The 23,746-nt window shown below is 38.8% G+C and overlaps 1 protein-coding gene across 2 annotated transcripts in view; it reads left to right on the top strand.

Annotated features, from left to right (window-relative positions):
- The first annotated feature begins 3,860 nt into the window (after window positions 1-3,860).
- Window positions 3,861-23,746, top strand: part of LOC115215674 (tryptophan 5-hydroxylase 1-like) — a 58,161-nt gene continuing 38,275 nt past the window's right edge. Inside the window, exons 1-2 of one of the 2 annotated variants that reach the window (XM_036506104.1) lie at window positions 3,861-4,761; window positions 5,451-5,573. In XM_036506104.1, coding sequence (XP_036361997.1) covers window positions 5,481-5,573 — 93 coding nt within the window. In that variant the 5' untranslated portion in view covers window positions 3,861-4,761; window positions 5,451-5,480. Of the gene's footprint in view, window positions 4,762-5,065; window positions 5,574-23,746 lie in introns of those variants that run through there. The other variant, XM_036506105.1, reaches the window with a different exon arrangement.

Below are 23,746 nucleotides of genomic sequence, written 5' to 3'. Positions count from 1 at the left end.
CACAACAGGAATCGTATCAAGAACAATGAAATAGAACGCTGTCAGGTATTCTTGTTGCTCAAGAACCGGCTATGAAAAATGTCACTCTGCATAAGATCTGGCACTAGTTGAAAAATAAAAGATTGCACTCGAGCATCAAGTCAACTTCAACATCATATCTTGGTGAGGTTGAGATAATGAGTTCCTTCCTGAATGACGGGTTACAGTTAGTAAGAGAAATGACACATAATAAAGAGTCATATACAAAGTCGATGAAACTCGCGAGAAAGCAACACAAACAATATCACCCGCATATCCGGGTCTTCACAGTTGTTTGGAAGAATAATATGAAAACAATGGATGAGCCTGGAGAAAACTTATTGTCACCGAAGATGATGATAGACCAGAAAAGGACATCTGAGAAAAACTTCGTGATGTCTGTGATAAATCTGAATTTGAATTCAAACGGAATGTTTTTCGTTGTTATTGATTCGGGGATTGACGGAACTATTGGAGAAGAAAGAATCAAAAGACTTCACCAAATAATAAAAAACAAACAAACAAACAAAAAACACAACTATGATAGCTTGCTTATCAAGACTCAGTCAGATGCACACAGAGGGTAAAAATACGTAGAATCCCCTTTCTACAGATGTGATAAAGTCCTTTGCGGAAGTGAAATTCCAACTTCTTACACAGGAATTCAGTCTAAGCTACCAGTTAGGACCCATTTTCTTCTCTGTTTCAGCTCCAACCATTGCTTTTGTGGAGGTAGGATGTGTAAATATGTGTGGCCCTACGGGTTTTTACGAGCAATGCCTTCATGTCATTTGAATTAGATGTGTATAGCTTTGACCAATAAGGCTTCCAGTACACTGGCACCCGTCGCAACTGTTAACGAGGTTTAAACCTTCTTCATAATCGATAATTGAGGACCTATTAGTTCTACGAAATGCATAGTGAAACATTTTACATACAGTATTGGCTCTATGGTTACTGTTTGTTGTTCGAAATGGCTTTAGGTATTTAGTCATAATCTTTTACCCTCTGGTTTCAAATTCTGCCGCAGCGGACGTTACCTTTCATCTTTTCGTTGGTCATAAGATAGTACTAGTCAAATATTGTTTTTGGTTAAATCCCCTTTCTTCGCCTTCCGTCAAAATTAGCACATCTCCCTAATATTACCAGAGTGATGAAGCATGGCAGCGAGCTAACAGAATTGTTACCGCGCTGGACAAAAGGCTTAGCAGTATTTCTTCTGGTTTTACGTTCCGAATTCAAACGTCATCGAGGTCGACCCTGCCTTTTATCCTTTTGAGTCGAAAAAACAGGTACCAGTTGAGCATTGGGGTTGATGTAATCGATTAATCCCTCCCCCAAGTTTCAGGCCTCGTGCCTATAATAGAAAAAACAAAAATCATTAGGAAAGAGAAAGGCGTTGGATTGGCAGAGCGTCGCACAAAATACTTTGCAGTATTTATTCCGGTTCTTTACTTTCTCAGTTCAAATCCAGGTGAAGTCAAGTTTTCCCTTCATTTCTTTGGTATAATTAAAATAAGTACGAGTCAAGTATTGGGGCCAATTTAACCGACTGTTCTCTACACACAAACTTGTGGTCTTCTGCCAATGTTAGAAGCAATTATTACTGTTTTGAGGACAGAAGAGCGGCAGAATTGGTAGAGCGTCAGACAAAGCGTCCAGCGGTATTTGTTCCTTGTCCTTGTGGTCTTAGGTTAAATCATGTCGAAGCCAGGATTTGCCTTTAATTATTTCAGGGTCAATAAAACAATGTACCCGTCAAATACTGGGTTTGATGTAATCAACTAAATCCTTCCTCATTCAAATTTGATGTCTGGCGCTTATGTTAAAATTCATTATTATTATTACTGCTTCGAAGGTGGTGAGCTAGCAGAACCGTTAGCACGCCGGGCTATATGCTTAGTGGCATTTCGTCCGCCTACAAGGCAGCGAGCTTGCAGAAACGTTAGCACGCCGGGCGAAATGCTTAGCGGTATTTCTTCTGCCGCTACGTTCTGAGTTCAAATTCCGCCGAGGTCGACTTTGCCTTTCATCCTTTCGGGGTCGATTAAATAAATATCAGTTACGCACTTGGGTCGATATAATTGACTTAATCCGTGTGTCTGTCTTTGTTTGTCCTCTCTGTGTTTAGCCCCTTGTGGGTAGTAAAGAAATAGGCATTTCGTCCGTCTTTATGTTCTGAGTTAAAACCCCGCCGTTGTTGACTTTGCCTTTCATCCTCTTCGGGGTTGATAAAATACTACCAGTTGGGTACTGGGGTCGATTTAATCGACTTAGCTCACTCTTGCTCCGGAATTGCTGGCCTTGTGCCAGAATTTGGAATCATTATTACTGCTTCAAAGGTGGCGAACTGGCAGAATGGTTAGCACACCGGACAAAATGCTTAGCAACATCTCGTCCCTCTTTACGTTCTGAGTTCAAATTCATTCGAAGTTGACTTTGCCTTTCAAATACGTAAGTACCGGTGGAGTCCTGTGGTAGATGTATTCAATTATCACTCCTCATCCACCAAAGAAATTTCAGGATTCGTGATTATGCCAGAAAGAATTGTTATTACCGTTTTGTGTAATGCTGTACTTTGAGCCATCTCAAGATGGTTCCTGAAACGAATCAGATTCTCTATGAAAAGAGCTTGCTAGCCCCTCTCGTTTAGCCTATCTGTGAATGATTCCCTTGTGGCCATTCGCACAATACAACGTAGCTAGTTGTGTGTGTGTGTGTGTGTGTGTGTGTGTGTGTGGTGTGTGTGAGAGAGAGAGAGAGAGAGAGTGAGAGAGAGAGATAGTGAGAGAGAGAAATACAGACAGAGTTATTGATTCCAGTACTTGTACTTTATCAAGCAAAGTTGACCTTAATGGGATTTGAACTTAGAGCGAAGAGAGTCAGAACTAATAATACATTTGATTCCCTAACTATTCTACTAATCCACCGTCTGATAAATAGGTTATGATCGATATTTCAAATCCCTTACTTTTATTATTTCAGAGGTCGATAAAATAAAGTACCAGCCAAGTATTGCGAGGTGGGGGCGAGAGATTTTTAATTAATTCCCATAATCTATCCTACATGTAAATGGAATTATAATCGGTCAAAAGAACAGAAAATACTCGGGCCCAATCTGCGGAGTTGGATTATAAGATACTCACTTCTGTTCTACCGAGTTCGCCACACCCATCTTTTCAGTATTAACATTTGATAACAACGCACTTAGACACCCACACATACAACTACAGAGAAACAAACAAAAAAAAACAAAGAAGAAAAAAAAGGATAGCAGCAACAGCAGTAGTGGTCACAGCAGCAGCAACAGTAACAGCAGTAGTGGTCACAGCAGCAGCACCAGCAGTGGGCACTTTAGCCGTATAAGTGTCGTCTTAAAGCAAGCTACCTCTATAAATTATAGCAGAATTGCATAGCGCAGACGACACATATCAAAAAGAGAAAAACAACTTTTCTTTCTGTGACTCTTTCTTTTTATTTATCTAACCATTCTCATTCCGTATTCCTACTTTCTTTAACCCACTGCTAGCATCTCTCTCTCTCTCGCCTTTCTCTCATTATTCTCCATATATCCTATCTCTGTTTTCCTTTTTATTTATCACTCTCTCCTCTTTCAACAAACTGTTTCGTTCTTTATTATTCTCATTCCATACTCCTCCTTATTCTTCTCTGTTAACACACACACACACACACACACACACAAGCGCTCTCCCTCTTTATCTCCCTCTCTTTCTCTCGCTTCCTCTCCCTTTCTCACTCTCACTTTCTCATTATTATCAGCACAGCCTGTCTCTCCCACTTTAATTTCATCTTTTATTTTTTTTCCTTTTATAGTTGTTTATTCCATCCTCCTTTTCTATATTTTCCTATTTTATTTCCGTCCTTCACAAGAGTCAACTTTTATTTTTTTCACTTTTTAAATACTTTTGGCACCCATAACTTTACCTTAAATGAACGGAAAACAGGCACCAGCAAGGATCCTACGAACACTTAACATTTTCTCATACACACAATACTACCTTTAAAATAGACTATTGGAGCGCAGCTATATATATATTCACACACCCATGCTAAGTACTACACAAGTTTTGTGTTTGTGACGTTTGTAAGTATATATGTGTATGTATATCTGAGTGATAGTGTATGTTATATGTGTATGTTATATGTGCTTATACGTATGAAAGACTGAATGAGTGGAAGTATGAGTGTACACATGCATTTCTGTTCGTGTAAATGTGTGAAACATCTTTAGACGCACACGTAAAGTGATTTCAGTGCATCAATTTACATATCACAATAACATTACAGATACACAGACACACATATTAATCTATATACATACGTACGTTCGTACATACATACATACACACACAAACTTATATATATATACATACATACATACATAACCATACACACATATATTTGCACTTTGCATTACAGATTAAACCAAGCTATATGCAATTATATATTTATAAATAAATACACAAAGAAAAAAGCAAGATGGACTCGTATACACTACGTAAATGTAAAAAACACTGATAGAGGTATCGGAACATCTCCACGGATATATAAGTTCGGTTTTAAATCTGATGTCAGCTACAGTTACTACAACGATAATTACAACGACTTGAAACGAGCACAACGGCCAGAAGAAGGGCACTAACGAGGACAACAACGACCTGAAGTAAACTTGAAAACATCTGAGCTTGAACCATAAACTCCACCCACGACCTCAACCTATTGGTAGATATTGATATACATACATATCTATCTATCTATCTATCTATCTATCTATCTATCTATCTATCTATCTATCTATCTATCTATCTATCTATCTATCTATCTATCCACGTACACGCATCCATCCATATATATATATATATACATATATACACATGCATTTGTATAGGAAATATAATTATCTTATTCTCAGGATAAACAGGACAATAAGACAGTGTTGAATAATTGATTTTTTTCTTGTTTAAACTATTATTTAAATGATTTTTTTTAGTTTAATCTTAATTTCTTTTTAATTTTTTGTTTTTAAAACAAAACAGTTTTACTCTCCTAGTGCATCAGTTTCAATTCTTAACAAATCTATTCTTCCATTTCGTTGAATCACTTGGAATTTAAGGACAAAAACCAATGAGGACTTAATTTGAGAGTTGTGGTGTAGTCAGCTATTCTGAACAATTTTTGAGAAACGAGAATACTAAACAAACAAACTAAAAGAAAAACACAAAATTACGTAAATATATAAATAAGAAAAATAAAAAAAACTGAGAAATGATCAGAAAAACTCCAATTTAAAGTATCAGAAAAAGAAAAGCACAAAAATAATTTCGAAGAAGTCTATATCATCCAATAACTACTTACTAAGTCCATCTAATTTCCTTCGTTTTTCTTTTAAACTTTTAAACCCAAATCGTTAGAACTTTATAAAACTACAAAGATATTCCAAAATGGATGCCCGTTCAATTAGCTTCGAAAGAGCAGAGGTGATGAGGAGACAACAATCAACGGATTTTGACGATCACATTGCCGTTGTACCAGAGGTAAGACTGTTGTTACTTTAATTTTATAGTCTTCATTTTCTCGTGAAATTAGAATATATATATATATATATATTATATATATATATATATATATAATATATATATATATGTGTGGTGTGTGTGTGTGTGTGTGTGTGTGGTGTGTGTGTGTGTGTGTGTGTGTGTGTGTGTGTGTGTGTTTGTGTGTGTGTGCGTGTATGTATGTATCTTTATATAGCTTCCAGTGAATTAGAAAATTTTCTAATAATAATAATAATGATAATAATGATAAGAATCCTTTCTATTGGAGGCACAAGGCCTCAGATTTGTGGGGAGAGGCTAAGTCGATTACATCGAGCCCAGTGTGTAACTGGTACTTAATTTATCGACCCCGAAAGGATGAAAGGCAAAGTCGACCTCGGTGGAATTTGAACTCAGAACGTACCGCTAAACAATTTCGTCCACTGCGCTAACGATTCTGCCAGCTCGCCGCCTTAATAATAATGATGATGATGATGATAATAATAATAATAATAATAATAATAATAATAATAATAATTATAATAATACATTTTTTCTTTATTTTACCAACAGGTACCATTTATAAATAGAAAAACGTGTTATAAAAAAGAATATCAAAGTTATGTGAAGTGTATATACGTAGTCTTAAAGATGCTTTAATTGTCTATGCACAGTTATATCTTAGATAATAGGAGGACGGTGTCCTTTTCTTATCCACTCTGACAAGTTTATGCACGATGAAGTTCAGGAATTTTCTGTTATGTCGTTCCTTTTATTTCAGTACCTGCTTTCTTACTCCGTCCTTTGTGTTAGAGAGCAGATACACCAATTAATGGACCGTACATTACGTCGTACCTCGTGCACAACTTCCTTTAACTTGATTCACTTCAGGGTTTGTGAAGCAGTAGTCTATCACCCCCCCACCCTTGTAAGCTTTTGGATACTTTCCTTAGACAGAGGGACACACTCAGTTGTTATATATCGCTACTCGTATCTATTTCTTTGCCTGAATTTGATCCAAGTTTAGAACCTCCCTTTGGCTCGTATTGGCTCGTACGCTGGCAAACGAACTGGTTGATGATACCTTTATCAACATCGCACAAATCTGCGTTGTTCTTGTTCTTGTGTTCTTGTTCATGCCATGCAAATTTGTTTTGGAGTGTCAAACTATGTTTATGTTTGTCTGCGCTTGTTTGTTTCATTGTCACTATTTTTTTATCATCTCGTTTTGAATTCAGTTTAACTTTTTTTTTATATATTAGATTTATTTATCGTTTGTTCAGAAATTATGTCATCATTTTGTTTTTGTCACGGGTCGTATCCAATACAATTTCCCTTTTTGCTAATAAATCTCGCTGCACTGCTGGTATTGGAAGCCATATTGAATAGATCATAAACACACACATACACTTACCCCTACTCCCAAAACCACCGCCACCACCCAGACATTCAGGCAAGCTTTTGTCTATTCCAGGTATTGGAATAGACCTCCAAAACTTTCCAGTGTCTTCTGTTGACAAGAGATCGTCATCTAGTAACATTTTCTAATAATCGAAATTCATTGGAACAACCTCGTAAGACGTCCGCAAATATAAAATCACAAATAATAATAATAATAATAATAATAATAATAATAATAATAATAATAATAATAATAATAATTATTATTATTATTATTATTATTACCATTATTATTATTATTGGCACAAGGCCAGCAATATATAGGGGACGGGGTAAGAGTCTATTCTTTCTGCGTGATTAGTCCCAAATACGAAACATCCCACTTTCTTTAGGATACTCTTGTTTCAGCATGTGGCAATCCGATATTAGTTTCATCAAAAATCCATCGGTTGCGTCTTTCTAGCATTTCGGACTTATTTGGTCTTTGGTAATTAGTTCCTGAGAATTATATTCACGCGCCACATTCATGCTATTTGATTTCCGAAATAATGGTTCATTTTTTCGAATGACCGAGTTTCTTGTCGTTATCATACAGATCCTTCTGTGTGCTGCACGTCTTTTGGTTCGGTTTTCTTACTCTTCTAGGTTGTTTTTTTACACGGTAGTTTTCCTTTTCGGCTTCTGCTACGTCCTCATTGTCATAAGACGGTAGAACAGTACTGCTTTTCAGACAAGGGAAGGGTTCTTGCTTGTTTTCTGGTAGTAAATATGAGGTGGATTCTCTGGGTCTTCACTGGGCTGAGACTGGCGGTGTAGCGTGCGATGGTACAAGGTTGGTAACCTCCGGGGTTGTTGGTATGTTGCTACTGTTAAGCTTTCCCTTCTATTACTCCTTGCTGTCACTGGCCGGGGTTGAAGAGTCTCAGTTTCTTGTCAGCCCCTCAGATAGAGGACGACTGTGTTGAACGGCAACCTCCAGTCATGCTGTCTTTGTTACTGTCTGCTGTTGTTTCTACTTTTGAGTTTTCAACTCTGCGGGGTTCAGGTTTCTAAGTGCTTCTTACTGTCACTTTTATAAGAGCTGGGTCTCCAGCCTTGCATAAAGGTTGTGAAGACTTGCAAGTCCATATTGGACTTGCGAGCCCATATTGACCCCTCTAGATCACATTTCATTTTTCGCGGCCTCACCGCTTACCCCTTTTGTTCATCAAAAGTGATAAAGTGTCAGGGGTCGATAATACCACCACACTGATATCTTTGTGTCCTTTGACCCATATAATTGAAGTATGAGTCAATGAATGAGTGTTTGGTACATTATCTGTACTTGAGGTCCCTTCATCTTGAAGGGCAAATCGGTAGTCCCGTAGACTTCAAATTGGACAATGAATGAGATACTGACTTACACATCACCGACGGCTTCTTCAATTGCTCATATGTGGTTGGACTGCCAAACGAGGTATTAAAATTACTTTGTTTCTCGAAGAATCTTTATTTATCTTCTTTCGAAGGATGAGTCGGTACTAAGTTTTCTTAAATAACATAGACAACTTAGGTTTTGGCCCTTATAGACTCAAGCCATGTCTGCCTTAATAGCACCACGATGAGTAGTCGTTTAGTTCCCGTTTTAGGATATCAAAGTTCACTCGGAGAGGAGTTGTTGTTAGTCGAAATGTATCCAGGCGTCGGTAGTTCGTCATGTATTTTTTGGAAGAATTTGTCCCGGTATCTTTTGAATTTTATGGAGATAATTAAGGCAGGTCGAATCAAAATGTTTTGAAATGTCTGACTTTCGTTCTGCCAAGATGCTGACATAAAAAAAAACAAAAAAAAACATTTCCTCGTACAAACACGCTTAGTAATTCAGAAAATGAGGAGACAAAATAAACTCCTCTAATTTGGACAGAAACGATAATGATGATGATGATGATGATGATGATGATGATGATGATAATGATGCTGATGATGACAATGATGACGATGATGACAATATTGATGACGATGATGATCAAGAGAATAATAATAATAACAATAATAATAATAACAACAACAATAATAACAACAACAACAACAACAACAACAACAACAACAACAATAATAATACTAATGATAATAATAAAAATAATAACAACGACAACAACAATAATAATAATTGGTGCCTGTAATAGTTGGGGAATTGGGAACTGTAAGTAAAGATATAGAGAAATGGTTGAAGGACATTGGAATAGAATGTCCTGTAGGGCTTCGACAGAAAGTTTGCCTCTTAGGGAAAAGAAATATTATCAGATGGGTTTTATGCGCTCGAAAGACCATTGAAAGCTTGTGGATACCTAGGGTTACAAGTAGTAACCTGCTATCCACATAATTCTGCCAGGAATAGGAACGAACCTGTGTCAGATCACCAATAATAATAATAATAATAATAATAATAATAATAATAATAATAATAATAATAGTAGTAGTAGTAGTAGTAGTAGTAGTAGTAATAATAATAATAATAATAATAATAATGATAATAATAATAATAATAAGCTTCTAGATAATATCTCAGGAGAACCATGTATCAGAGAAATGCAAAAGATCGTGTTGACAAGTACTGCCCACATCCTTAGAAAAACCCTATGAATTTAAATGTCTGAGCTGCATTACATGAAGATATTTCGCTATAGCCCCTGCTACTTCCCCTCCCCAAGCTTTCAGCCATACTGTAACTTCTCTTTATCCTTCACTTGCCTTAAAACGCTGGGTGTGTCTCGGCAAGTGATTGTAACAAACATGCAGATTAAAAGTAAATAATAATGATAACAACAACAACAACAACAACAACAACAATAATAATAATAATAATAATAATAATAATAATAATAATAATAATAATAATTATTATTATTATTATTATATAATGATTTCATTTATTTGCCACCAGGGTGGATGAGGGGGACAATACAAAGACAGACACAAAGTGTGGGGATTTACGTATAATGAAATGAAGTGAGTATACCCAGTGTGCAATAAAAAGGAAGGGGAATACACATAGTATACAATGTTAAAAAAGGTGGGGATGATAGAGATGTAGCTCTCCTGATACAGGGTGACCTATCGGGATAATCGAGGAACTCCACTGTCCGGCATCTCCCTGAACATCAAGAGCAAGTGCCCCTTCCATTTCTCTTTCTCCGACTCACATATCTACACTTAGAGAGGTACCATCCACTCTTGCCATTTTCGCAACTTTCACCCACCTTTCAGTAAGCTCACTCGAGAACAGCACTTCCCTGTTCACCCTCAATTTCCTTTTCAAGCGAATCTTGAAGGAGTCCATATGAGACCTACCAAATAGGAAAGTATCTGTTCTCATGCCGCTCAGCCTTGTCCACCACAACTTTCGCCACAGCCACTAGGTAAAGAACAACTGCCTTGCTTGTCCGATTAAAGGAAGGAGGCGGGGCAATCATAACTATGGACTCGGCCGACAAATGGATCCATCCCACATGCGACAGCAGCTGTTCGACATAACCTCAAACGTTAGCAATGCGCAGACACTGAACGAGTGCGTGCAGAACGCTTTCGTCGCTCTGCGCGCACCTCGGACAAGCCCGTCTAGCAGCACATCCATGTCTGTATAGTTTATCTTAAATCGGTTGCACCCCCGGTAGCACTGCTAGGCCAAGGACACCAGGAAATTATCCATGGTAGTTCCCGACCAGAAAGTCCTCCGGAACGGACTGGCCAATTCATTTTCGTCGGCGCCCAGTCTCCCCGAGAACGTCATCGCACTTACCCGCCACGAATCTACTATAAATTTTTAAAGCGGAACATCCACAAATCCCACTGTCCGACTGGCAGAGGGCTCTGAGAGCCTGACGACATTCCAGGTGCCAGGCGTCCAGTCTCGGTCTTTTCTTCACCCAGGACTGCATCTTCGCCAAGGAGACGAGTTGCGGAAAGACGTGCCTCACAAACGGAACCCACACACACTCACTGTCCAGAAATCATTCCAGGTGGTCGATTAAGTCGTCCTCAGTGTGCAACTGATACTTAATTTATCGGCCCCGAAAGGATAGAAGGCAAAGTCGACTCCGGCAGACTTGAACTCAGAACATTAAGACGGACGGAATGCCGCCAAGCTGGCCGCCATAATAATAATAATAATAATAATAATAATAATAATAATAATAATAATAATAATGTTAATAATAATGATATAGCACTATACTGGCAGCGCAAGACCAAGCTTTGGCCACGAAGTGGAGGTTCAACTTTAAGAATGAGCATGTGTCTCCGCTGTGCCGCATCTGCAATAGAGTGGATGAAACCATTGCCTATATTACGAACGAATGCCACAGACTTGCTCCAAACAACTAAAAGTTGTGGTGACACGATCAGGTAGCGGAAGTGCTAAATTGGAAGCTGTGCGAAAAGTGGGGGCTAGAGAGAGGCAAGCCGTGGTATGAGCACAAACCGCAGAGAGTGACGGAGTCGGAGACTAGCAAAATCCTTTGGGATTTCCCAATCCAAACAGATCAGGTGTTAGAGCATAACAGACCGGATCTAGTGGTGGTGGACAAGATGCACCTCATATGCTATATAGTTGATGTTGCATGCCCCTTTGACTCACGAATATTCAAGTAGGAAGGCGGAAAGATAGATTAATACAACACTCTTAAGTACGAAATAGCCCGGTAATGGAAAATGAAGAAGGTGAAGATAGTGCTAATTCTTGTAGTATCCTTGAGAACAGTATCAGAAAGTATCAAGGGGAGTAGAAAGGAAATTGGAGTAGAGCACCCAGTAGAACTGTTTGCCTCTTTGGCACGGCCGGAATAATAGCTGAAAAGAATGGGTAGCATGGTACCGCAGGCTGCAGGTAGCAAACCCGCTACGCATGTAAGACTCCAGGAGCCCCAACAAAAAACCTGTGATAAAGAGAAATAATAATAATAATAAAAATAATAATAATAATAATAATAATAATAATAATAATAATAATAATAATAATAATAATAAAATGCCCTGATGCAGTACAGGCAGTGGCTCTCATGGCTTCTGATCTTAACTGATTGGAAGTGTTATCATGTACATTGTTTGTCTTGGTATAAAAGATGGGCTACAGCAAATATTCTGCTCAATACCACAGATTTGCTTGTCAGTTTTTGACCTTAACCAGTTAGCATGTCCCTTCGTGGCTGACAATATGTGCATCTCTGTCACGAGCAGAAGTAGTGGGGGAGCATCATAGCCATGTGTTGAGAGGGATTCTTTGGGGTTTGAATAGTTCACCTCTGGAAACATGGTGGTTCTTTCAACATCCTTAAACAACCCTTATTCAGGGACCGTTTGAGCGGGATGGGCTACTCAATCTGAAGAAAATTCTAACTGGGCCCCACCTGCAAGGTCATGTGCTGTTTATCTTGATATGAGATCACCATGTCGCGCACATATGGTTGTGATGCATGTGCCTGGTTACCTTTATCAGACGGGTAGTCATGATGGGTATATTGGCTTCGTATATTTTACCCCAGTGTCACTTTGATGGCATGCACTGCTCTCTCACTCAATAATAATAATAATAATAATAATAATGATACAGAAGCGAACCTGCCAAAATAGGATATAGGAAAAATATGTATACCATATGGTTAGAGAAAGATATGTCCCCTCTCACAGAACACAGCCTTCTAGATCAGAAAAAAATCTAATCATGAAAAGACAATCCCAGTAGGACCTGGAAGAGATCTCCTAAATAATGATGGCTTCGTAGAAGAAATCGGACAAGTAATAGAAAGAGCAATAGATCATCAGGATGAAGCTATATTTTGTGCAACGAAATAATGTTATAGAGGAGGAAAGGAACTTACCACAACGGCCAAATGGGACAAACTAGTGAAAGGAAGAGAGTACCAGCTTTGAGAGAAATGAAGAGAAAAACTACGTAAAGTGGTAAAAAAGCTGGATGCGACGTTTACAAAAATCATTGATGGAAATATATCAGATGTAAACGGGTTCATATACTGCACAGCCACTGTTTCTGTAGAACATTTCTTTTCTACACTAAGCACAAGGCCCGAAATTTTGGGGGAGGGGGCCAGTCGATTAGATCGTCCCCAGTATGCAACTGGTACTTAATTCATTGACACCGAAAGGATGAAAGGCAAACGCAATAACTGAAAAAGAGATGGTGAAAGAAAGATACAGGAACGAGCTCCAAAGAAAGAGCAACATTAGACATAGCTAAAGAAGAGATAAAACAAAAATAAAATCAAATAAAAAAGAACTAGAAACTAACAAACAACAAACCAATATCAGTAGAACAACTTTTCGACAAACAATGAATGGAATTTTTACAATCAGCTGAGCAGTGAGAAGGAACATCAGTAGGAAGGATATGTCAAGAGGTTCAACGTAACAGGGAAGTGAAATGGTTACGGAAATTTAAAAGTGAAGTGGAAAATAGATAAAAAATAAGAGAATATAAATATTACAGATGAGACAATGAGAAAAATGTCTGAGAAAATATCAAATTGGAAAGCTTTATGCTACTGTTTCTTACTGACATGAATATGAGCGACAAAAGGAAAGACGGTGCTAACAACGAAGGACAAAGAAAAGAGCAGGGAAACCAATAGTCTATTACATGCTTATCATTTCTCTAGAAATTATCATCTGGCCTCATAGCAGATGAAGCGTATAACTTCTTGAAGAGGGAGAATATTTTACTGTCTGTCTGCCTACCTGCCTGCCTGCCTGTCTATCTACGTATGTGTGTTTCTGTCTGTGTTTGTCCCCTACCACCGCTTCACAACCGGTGTTGGCATGTTTACATCTTCGTAACTTAACGATTCGGCAAAAGAAACCGATAGAATAAGTACGAGGTTGAAAAAATATATATCTATAAATACTGGGGGTCAATTCGTTCGACTAAAATTTTTCAAGGAGATGCCCAAGCATAGCCGAAGTGTGATGACTGAAACAAGCAGGAGATTAAAGATAGAGTTCAGTGTATAACAACATCCACCAGTCTGGTGAATAGAGATGATTCATTGGTCAGTTAAAGTTGAGACAGCGTCACGTGACAACTTGCTGGGGCTGCCTGCTGGAGTCTAGCAGCAGGTATTTAAAGGAAAAATTTGACAAGACAGTCAGTCGCCCGCTGACACTCGTTGACGCTACATTGAAGAGGTCAGGGAACAGAAGAAAGAAGACATGCACCCAACACCAGAGCTGAAGACACCTCCAAAAGGGAGGGGGCCCGCCACGTCAAAACGGTAGAGGAGTAGGGGCCGAAACCGGACGTGGTTCCTCCTGATGATGTCTTGAGCTAACTGGATCCTATAAAGGAGCTGTTGGGGTAGCAGACCACGAAACACGGTTGAAATTCCTCCCTGATCCATACAGCGACGTTGTTAGGTCCTCTCCCCACTCGCGAGGGGAACGAGTGGAGCTAAACAACATTAGCAACAACATCATGAACAACTGGTTCTCGATACCCAATACTCAGGTGAAATCTGTGAGTGGCTGTAACTTGACCGAATGAATCCAGACATATTCGGCGTTGATCCTAATTTCTAAGTAATCTCAGAGTGATTTAGCAACAAATGCTACATAAAGACAAAATCCTCAAATATCAGGAGTTGCCCAACAACCCAACGACTGAACATTGAACAACAAAATGGTGATCCAACGACTCCCAAATTACATAACTGTGAGGGAATTTTTCAAACGATTGACGTTCATCTATCGGAAAATGTAATGGTGTATGTTAGCTTCTTTATGCTACTCGCGAGGTCAACTTTACAACTTGTCTCTATGGAGAACAGAATCACTCTACCTCGCTCGCTCTAAACACGTTGTGTCCGTTAAGAAATCGATGCTTGTTTTGTTTCTGTTGCTATTGTTTTCTTTTGCTTGTTTGTTGTTATGGTTGTTATTGTTTGTTTGTTGTTATTTTTGTTGGTAATGTTGCTGCAGTTATAACTGGTTCGTCTAAGAGCAGCCATGATTGTGAAGCTGGAATTGGGTTCGATCCACTTATATTGATACACTGTATTTTAGTGAGAGAAAAAGACAGGGAGAGACAGGGAGAGAGAGAGAGAAAGAGAGAGAAAGAGAGAGAGAGAGAGAGAGAGAGAGAGAGTGAGTGAGACAGCAACAGAGACAGAGAGGAAGAAATAGGGTGGGGGAGAAAGATAGAGAAAGATGGAGGGGAGGTAAAGGTGGAGAACTGAACCTTAGTACTTGACTTGTATTTTATTCGACACCCAAATGGCCGAGAAACTAATATTACATGTGGAATATACTGTACATCCAGACACGCAGTAATTTATCCTATTTCGTAGTCCAGGCAGTCGATGTATTTCCTTCGTTATTCTGTTTGTTTTTTTCCCCTTTTTTCTCAGCAGCGGAACAGGTAAGGTAACTGGAGGGCAATAGTTGTTATTCTGCTTTTGTCATCGGCGAACATTCCATCAAAATGTCAGGGAGTAAATGATATTATTAATGCAGTTTGTATTTTTTGAGGTGTTTTTGTGTTTTTTTAAAAATGTTTTTCTTGGTGCGCAGCTCGGAGATCAGGTCTTTCCTGGTTGAGTCGATACTTCTCCGCATTGAGAAGTTCCAGCGCCGGTATTATGGATAGATAAGGCGGCGAGCTGACAGAAACGTTAGCACGTCGGGCGAAGTGCTTTGCAGTATTCGTCTGCCGCTACGTTCTGAGTTCAAATTCCGCCGAGGTCGACTTTGCTTTTCATCCTTTCGAGGTCGATTAAATAAGTACCAGTTACGCACTGGGGTCGATATAATCGACTTAATCCGTTTGTCTGTCCTTGTTTGTCCCCTCTGTGTTTAGCCCCTTGTGGGTAGTAAAGAAATATGTATTATGGATAGATGGTTAGAATGTCGCAGAACAGATTCTTCAAGCCTGGACAACCGACAAGAGATCTAGGGGTAGGCACAGAGCGAGAGGGTTTGATAATATCCATAGTCTCAGTTGGTCGGGCTTGGGAATCCAGCAGGAAAGTGTAATGACGCTTGCTTCTCATTAGACTCTGTGGGTGAGATGTGTTGAGGACTCTGTTTTCACGACCTGTCCAGGAATAGTGGGCGGCGGAGAAGGATGTATAAATGGACAGCTTGGTTCAGTGTTAATCCCTACTTCTTAATCCAACTCGCACTGAGCTTCATATCGGTCCGTCCACACCTATGTATAATTCTGAGCTACAAATGATTTCTTTTTTTTTTCTTTAGGGACGTTTTTGTAGTAAATTAATTTTTATGAGATAAAGTTGCATATACGAAGCTCAACCTTATTTTACCAGTTCTTGGGAGCAAGTGGCATCCTCATTTGAATGAGGTTAGCAGGTAGACATTAGCCAGTTCTGAGAGAGTGAAATAAAGAAATACAGAGGGGAAGAGAGAAAGAGAAGGAGAAAGGAACCGATTCCGTTTTTTGAATGGTATTTTATTTTATGAGCCCGGAATCAAAGTTGACTACAGTTGAATTCGAACTCAAAATGAAAATAATCAGAACAAATACCGCAAAGTATTTGCCCGAAAACTCCGAAGATTCTCACAACCGACTGCTTTAGTGGTAGTGTTTTTAGGATGATATTTATCTAGTGTCCTGGATATGGTAGAGTGTTTCAAATGGATCTAAGATATCTGGATGTGAATGAGCTTGTAATGTTAGCAACAACGAGAGGGAATTTGCTGTGGTAACAAATTGTGCTCATCGCTTGTCTTATAATTGTTATTATCAATGACGCTGTTGTACAATTTGATGTACACCAAGAGGTAAATAAACCCTATACTAGATAAAATGGTCCCGGATACAGCTTTAAGATGACAAGAGAGAGTCATGGCTGGAATACATTTCGATCAGAGTTGACTTGAGGCTAAACAGCCACAACAACGAAAATAAAAATACAGCAACAAAAATAAGAACAACAACAGCCACAAATTAAAGCCAATATTTATTTTTTGATGAAAAGAAAAAAAAAAACGAGGCTGAAGTGTACAAATAAATTGAAAATGTGTGGAATATGCGCCTACGGCTTAAAAGAGAAAGGAAAAAAAAAGCTTGTTTGTTTGAGACATGTTCAAGATGCATCATAAACAGTATGAAAATATACCTTGAACGAAACAATACTAAAATCACAGTAATTCCAGGGGATTAATGTCAATGCTTCAGTAATCTTTCGATTTATACCTAAATAAAACTTCTGAAGACAATGTTTATTTGGAATGGAACGTTTACGGTCGATGTATAAGTTGTTGGAAACTGCGCAGTTGCATGTTGTAAATGCGTTGTTGTATTTGCAGATGACTCCAAGTTCCAGAAAATCTATCAAAGGAGAAGACCGAACTGAACTTCAGTCTGATCCATGTGCTGGATGCCAAAGGGCGGACGAAAACAGAATGAAGTTAAACCAGGGGAAATTTAAACGGATGCATTTTGAAAAAAAAAGACTGCGCCCACACAGCCATGTACCCTTCCTTTAAGGGAACTACTCACAGCATATGAGGGACTTAGGAGTGAGTGTTGAAAACAATCTCAGCTGGAGTGCCCACATCCACAATAAAGTCGATATGGCAGGTACGATGCGCTCTTGGAGTCTCAGAACTTTCTGGTCCAGAGAGCAAGATATCATCACTCCTCTCTTCTCCTCCTTTGTAGGGCCACACCCAGAATACTACTGCTTCCTGTGGTCTTCCTCCACCAAGCAAAACATTGCGAGAATCGAGTCACCCCAGAGAGCATTCATTAAAAAAATTAAGTGCATTAATGATCTTGGTTATTGGGACCGCTTTGAAACATTGAATCTTTATTCTCTCCAGGACCGCCGTGAGCACTACATCATTTGCACAATGTAGAGAATATACCACCAGCTTTGCCCAAACGACCTTAACATTAGATTCAGACTTCGTTTAAAGCTGGAGCCAATGTTTCATAAAATCCCTATACACTTCAGGCTCACAACACATAAATTCACAGCAAGACAATTTCTTTTCCTCAATAGGCCATTTAACATTATCCCAAAATAAATAAAAAAAGAAAGATTCCATCACTTTCAAACAAAACCTGGATACATTTCTTCAAGGATACCAGATAAACCATCTATATTTGGATACATCTCAGTGAGTAACAACTCTTGAATGGGCCATGATACCACGAAACTTGACTTAAAAATGATTTAAAAGGTCCTCTCAGTTGATGCTACTAAGTTAGACTAAGGCGGCGAGCTGGCAGAAACGTTAGCACGCCGGGCGAGATGCTTAGGAGTATTTCGTCTGCCATTACGTTCTGAGTTCAAATTCCGCCGAGGTCGACTTTGCCTTTCATCCTTTCGGGGTCGATTAAATAAGTACCAGTTACGCACTGGGGTCGATATAATCGACTTAATCCGTTTGTCTGTCCTTGTTTGTCCTCTCTGTGTTTAGCCCCTTGTGGGTAGTAAAGAAATAGCTACTAAGTTAGACATGGCCAGGCCCAATCTTTGGCCGAAACATATCTAAGTTCTCTCTCTCTCTCTCTCTCTCTATCTATCTATATATCTGTCTGTATGTCTAGCTAACTAGCTTAGCTAGTCATACATACATACATACATACATACATACATACATACATATACATACATACATATGCCATGACGGTTGGATATACGTGTACTTCTATTTCTCCAGTTTTCCTTCTTCGTTCATTTTTCTTCATCTCTATCCTATCTTTCAAAAGGAGAGTGTGTACTCGAAATGTAAAAGACTCCTTTTTCTCCATTTCCTGGGCATCAAAAAAATACCAAAATCTAGGTTTATTTTTAACTTGCCTTTGTGTTGTATTTTTCGTCACCTTTGCACCAAATAGGGGCTAAGTACATCAAAAAGAAGATGCCTTTCCTTCATTCATCGTTGGGGAATGAAACTTTGACCAGAAGGAATTGATCTCATCAAATGGTGTCAGTCCAACGATCATAACACGTTTCCAATGGTAGATCGGTAGGGGTGGACAAATCTCTGCTCATCATCTTTTCTTGATTTCCTGCTTATCTCCGTTCTCTTGCTCCGTAATCTGTAAGAGGTTCTTTCTGCTGTCTCTCCCATCCTGTGCACATATGCCTTCCTCTCTCTTCCTCTTATTCAAATAACTATATGCATTCTCCATACTAAGCAAGGAATCCTCTACAACCAACCTCGACTTGGATTAATCACGCCTGCCATTCTTTTCCTTTGATATTCCGCAAAAAGTTCTGGTAGTTGGACTGTAGAATTACAGCTGGACTGTAGAATTAATCTAGACTATCTTCTTTGCTTTTGCCCCAGATCTTCCTTCATATCCCATAATTGGGCCTCTTGCAGTAAACTGTTATTTTTTACTGTAGCCTTTTCTCCAACCCTTACTAACTTGACTGAAATTGTTTCCCACTGCTGTTGGTATGTCTCTCCTGCTCTAAAAGGCTTCGACTAAGTCGCCACAATATGTATAATACATACATTACATTTATATTAAACTAACAGTATCGCCCGGCGTTGCTCAGGTTTGTTTCGACCCTTTAGAATTGCAATTTTTGAAAAGTAAAAGTTTTGCATTATGTAGCTTGTTATTCTCTTTAAGTGAACATTTTTCTGGCTGAAATACACCGAAAAATGGCGATACAGCAGTCAAAAAATCGTAAAAAATAGGGATTTTCATAGAAAAAAAGCACCTTTTTAATGTAAATAATTTTTGGTGTTAACATGGTCCGATTTGAATTTTTTCTTCTACGGAAGGAAGAGCAAGCCTTCTTCTATCATACTCTCAGTTTTGGTCAATTGTGCCGCAGGGTCTAGGAGGAGACACTGTTAGTTGAAGGCTACCAAACCTGCCATACACAGACAACTTCAGCTTTATATATACAGAGAGATTTATATTGTACCCATAATAAACCAATTATGACATTGGAACTACAAACAACGTAAAAGAGTTTCAGTTCGCAATTACATGAGCCCAGATTTGGTCCTAATTTGCGGCATCTTAATCTTTTCTGTAGTATTGGATATTTGGAAAATTGTGTAGAAGCCTGTCACTTGTGTGCGCGTGCGTGCGTGGGTGCGTGTGTGTGCGTGCAGGCGGGCGTGTATGTGTATGTGTGTATGCGTGTGCGTGCGTCCGTGTGTTTGTGTGTGTGTGTGTGTGTATGCGTGCGTGTGCGTGAGTGTGTTTGTGTGTGTGTGTGTGTGTGTGTGTGTGTGTGTGTGTGTGCGCGCGTGCGCTTATCTTTCAGAAAGTACGTCGTCAAAAGGTGTGAATGTCAGAAAAACAATAAACGGATGTTTTCGAACAAAAGCATCTTGTGGTATTTGTTCTTCCCGAGTTGCATAGATAATCCCTCGTTAGTCTCGCCTTGGTAAATGTTATGAATCAGTGTTTACAGACTTGTGGCCAACGACGCTATGATTCACAAAATGGGATAAAAAAAAAACCCAGAAATATTACTGCGATAAAGAAAAGTGAGAGTTATTTTGCTTTTAGCTAAGTAAATGTCATTTTTAAGGTCAACTTAATTTCAATAAAAATATGGCATACGAAGGTCAGTTCCGAACTGAAGTTTTATCTTTGAATATCCTTGTACTTTTGTTTATCTTTAAAGTAAAAAAAAACCCAAAAACAAGAAAATTTGAGATTCCGGGAAACTAAAAGCGCTAATGTATGTCAGTTTCTAATTTCTATCTCAGTGTCAATTGGCAAGCATTCAGATGAGACTTTATTCCAATATATTCAAACATCTATCTATCTATCTATCTATCTATCTATCTATCTATCTATCTATCTATCTATCTATCTATCTATCTATCTGTCTGTCTGTCTGTCTGTCTGTCTGTCTGTCTAACTGTCTGTCTGTCTATCTGTCTGTCTGTCTGTCTCTATGTCTGTCTGGCCGCCTGTCAGTCTGTCTGTGTGTATGCCTGCCTGCCTGCCTGCCTGCCTGCCTGTCTGTCTGTGTATTTCTTTACCTGTTTATGTGCGAGTATGACGTGTAAAAATGTGTCTCTGTACACGTCTACACCTGCCTTAAAGGCCAGCCTTGTTTCATTCTGTAACCACTTCAAATCTCATAACATAGCAGTTCACCAAATGGTATTGCATGAATTTAGTACTTAGATTATATTACTCAATTCGTTATTTTTTTTCCTCTCAGACTTGAAAGATGTGTGGTATGGGATTTGAAAGATGTTCGGCAACATTGTTCAGGTGATCTATAAGTGTGTCCGATAGGCTGGCGCACATGCGCATCAATGCGAAGGAGCAAAACAATCGATTTATTTCCGATTGTGTTCCTTGCTGGAAGGGTGACGCAAGTAATACTGCTTTCTGGCAATGATTCCGGTGATGTTGGGTGTTGGTAGGCAACTGTTTGTATTGATGATAACTTATACGTGTTGCTTGCTGTTGGCACAGGAAGACAATGGTGGCTTCTGGTGTTGCTTGTGGTACTGACCTCATTCGGCATTTGTCTTACTTTTGAGTGATTTTGGTATCGGTGTTGACATAGTGGCAGTAGTAGATTTTGGTGTCAGTGTGGGCGATAGCGGCGGTGGTAGTGGTGAGTTATGAAAAAGAGGTTAAGATATATATATGTCCCATTCCTGGCAAGTTTCTTGTCGGTGCCGCCAGAGTGGAAGCAATATTATCGATAATGGCTGAAATTGCGTTTCACTCCTCTGGCCGATAACTGATGAAGAATTGGTGACCTTCTATGTTTTCTGTACGCCTGTGTATTTAGTTTATGTTCGTTTGCTTATTTACTACACGCTTTTTAAAATTATATATATAAGTAGGTCATATTTTCCGTTTGTTGTCTTTTTGTTTAATCCTTAATATGTATGTATATATATATATATATATATATAACGGGAAGCTTTACAAGGGCGTACCCAAAAGTAACCGGAAACGTTATTTGTGGGACAAACCCATTGTAGTTCAGGCTTCGGCCGCTACAGACCACTTCATGCTGCCCTCACGTATCAGTCTGCCGACCGGCATCGTTTTCCGGGGTCGTACTTCCACGTGGTGCGCCTTTGTTTCGCAGTGCTTTTCCTCTGTTCGTCGATTTTTGCGATGGCTGAAACGAGGGAACAGCGAACTTCCGTGAAATTATATTCTCTGCTGGGGAAACAGCTGTCATGCCATGGGCAAAACACAAGATTACGAGTGGTTTACACGCTTTTAGAAGATCAAAAGCAGTCACAACTGAATGCGTGTCGTGAACTAAATGAACAGTTGGAAACTGATCCGGACCTTCTTTCGAAGATCATCACTGGTGACGAAATTTTCAGATGTGGAAGAGGTGAAGAAAAAAACACGATGGAAGCGTTAAAAGGAATCACTCTGCATGAGTTCCAGCTTCGGAAAGCCAAAAAAACGTGTCTGGACCGATGCTCTGCTTCAAATGGAGAATACTTGAAAGGCGATAAAAGTGTAAACATGTAAAACTAAGGGAATATTGCAAAATTCCGGTTTATTTTGAGTACCCACGCATATATATATATGCATACATGCATACATACATACATGTATGTATATATATATATATACATACATATACATACATACATACATACATACATATATATATATATATGTATATATATATATATATATATATATATATATATATATATATATATTATATATATATATATATATATATTATATATATATATATATATATATAATATATATATTAATACTATAACAAGGATATAGGGAATAAAATGGATTTGTGGGTACTTGTGTGTGTGTGTGTGTTTGTGTGTGTACATGTGTGTGGCATGAAGTGAAATGGAAAAGCCGAGAGAACGAGTACATGCACACACACACCACACACACACACATACGCACACACATCTATGCATGTGTATGTATCTATGTGTATATATGTGTTATTTATATATGTAAGTATATGAGTGTGGAAGAGAATGGGTGAAAGAGAGGTGAAAAGAAAGATATAATACAGAGAGGTGGAGAGGAAAGGTGAGAGAATGAGTGAGAGAGAGAAATAGAGGACGAGAGAGAGGGAGCGGACAGACAGACAAAATGGTTGACATACACACACTAATGACTATTGTGAAAGCAAAGTGGTGATAGTGATAGCGAAGATGATGGTGATGGTGATGGTGATGGTGGTTAGTAGATGACAGGTGGTGGAAAGAGTATGCGTGGGAATGATGTGGAGCGAAGTTTTAATTTGTATTCATGAATTACAGAATTACAGAATTACAGAATTACAATATCGGAAAACTGGACGGCCGAATGGAACGTTGGAGCATTCACGTCACATTTGATCTGGCAGCTTTCGTTTAATACAGAGGACAATTAGTTTAGTTATGGTGGATGACGGTGTTGGTCGTGGGCAATGGTGGGTGATTGTGGCAGTGCGGTGGTGGTGGTGGTGGTGGTGGTGGCTTTGGTTGTGGTGGTGATGATGGTGACGGTGGTTGTGGCTGTGTGGCTGATGATGGAATGAATGCGTTTGTTACTAAGAGCGACAAACACTCTCCTTACACATGCACATAAATAAACATACGGAAAATATGTATGTATGTATGTATGTATGCATGTAATGTATGCATGCATCTATGTATGTATGTATGTATGAATGTATGTATGTATGTATGTGCATACACATACACACATATATGTATGCATGTATATATGTATGCATGTATTTATATATGTATATTTATATATGCATTTATAAATGCATGTAAATCATATATATATATACGTGCATATACACAGACAC

The sequence above is a fragment of the Octopus sinensis genome, linkage group LG9 (assembly GCF_006345805.1).
Source record: "Octopus sinensis linkage group LG9, ASM634580v1, whole genome shotgun sequence".
NCBI lineage: Eukaryota > Metazoa > Mollusca > Cephalopoda > Octopoda > Octopodidae > Octopus > Octopus sinensis.
Note: the sequence above shows the minus strand (reverse complement) of the source record. Positions and strands in the feature narration are given on the sequence as shown.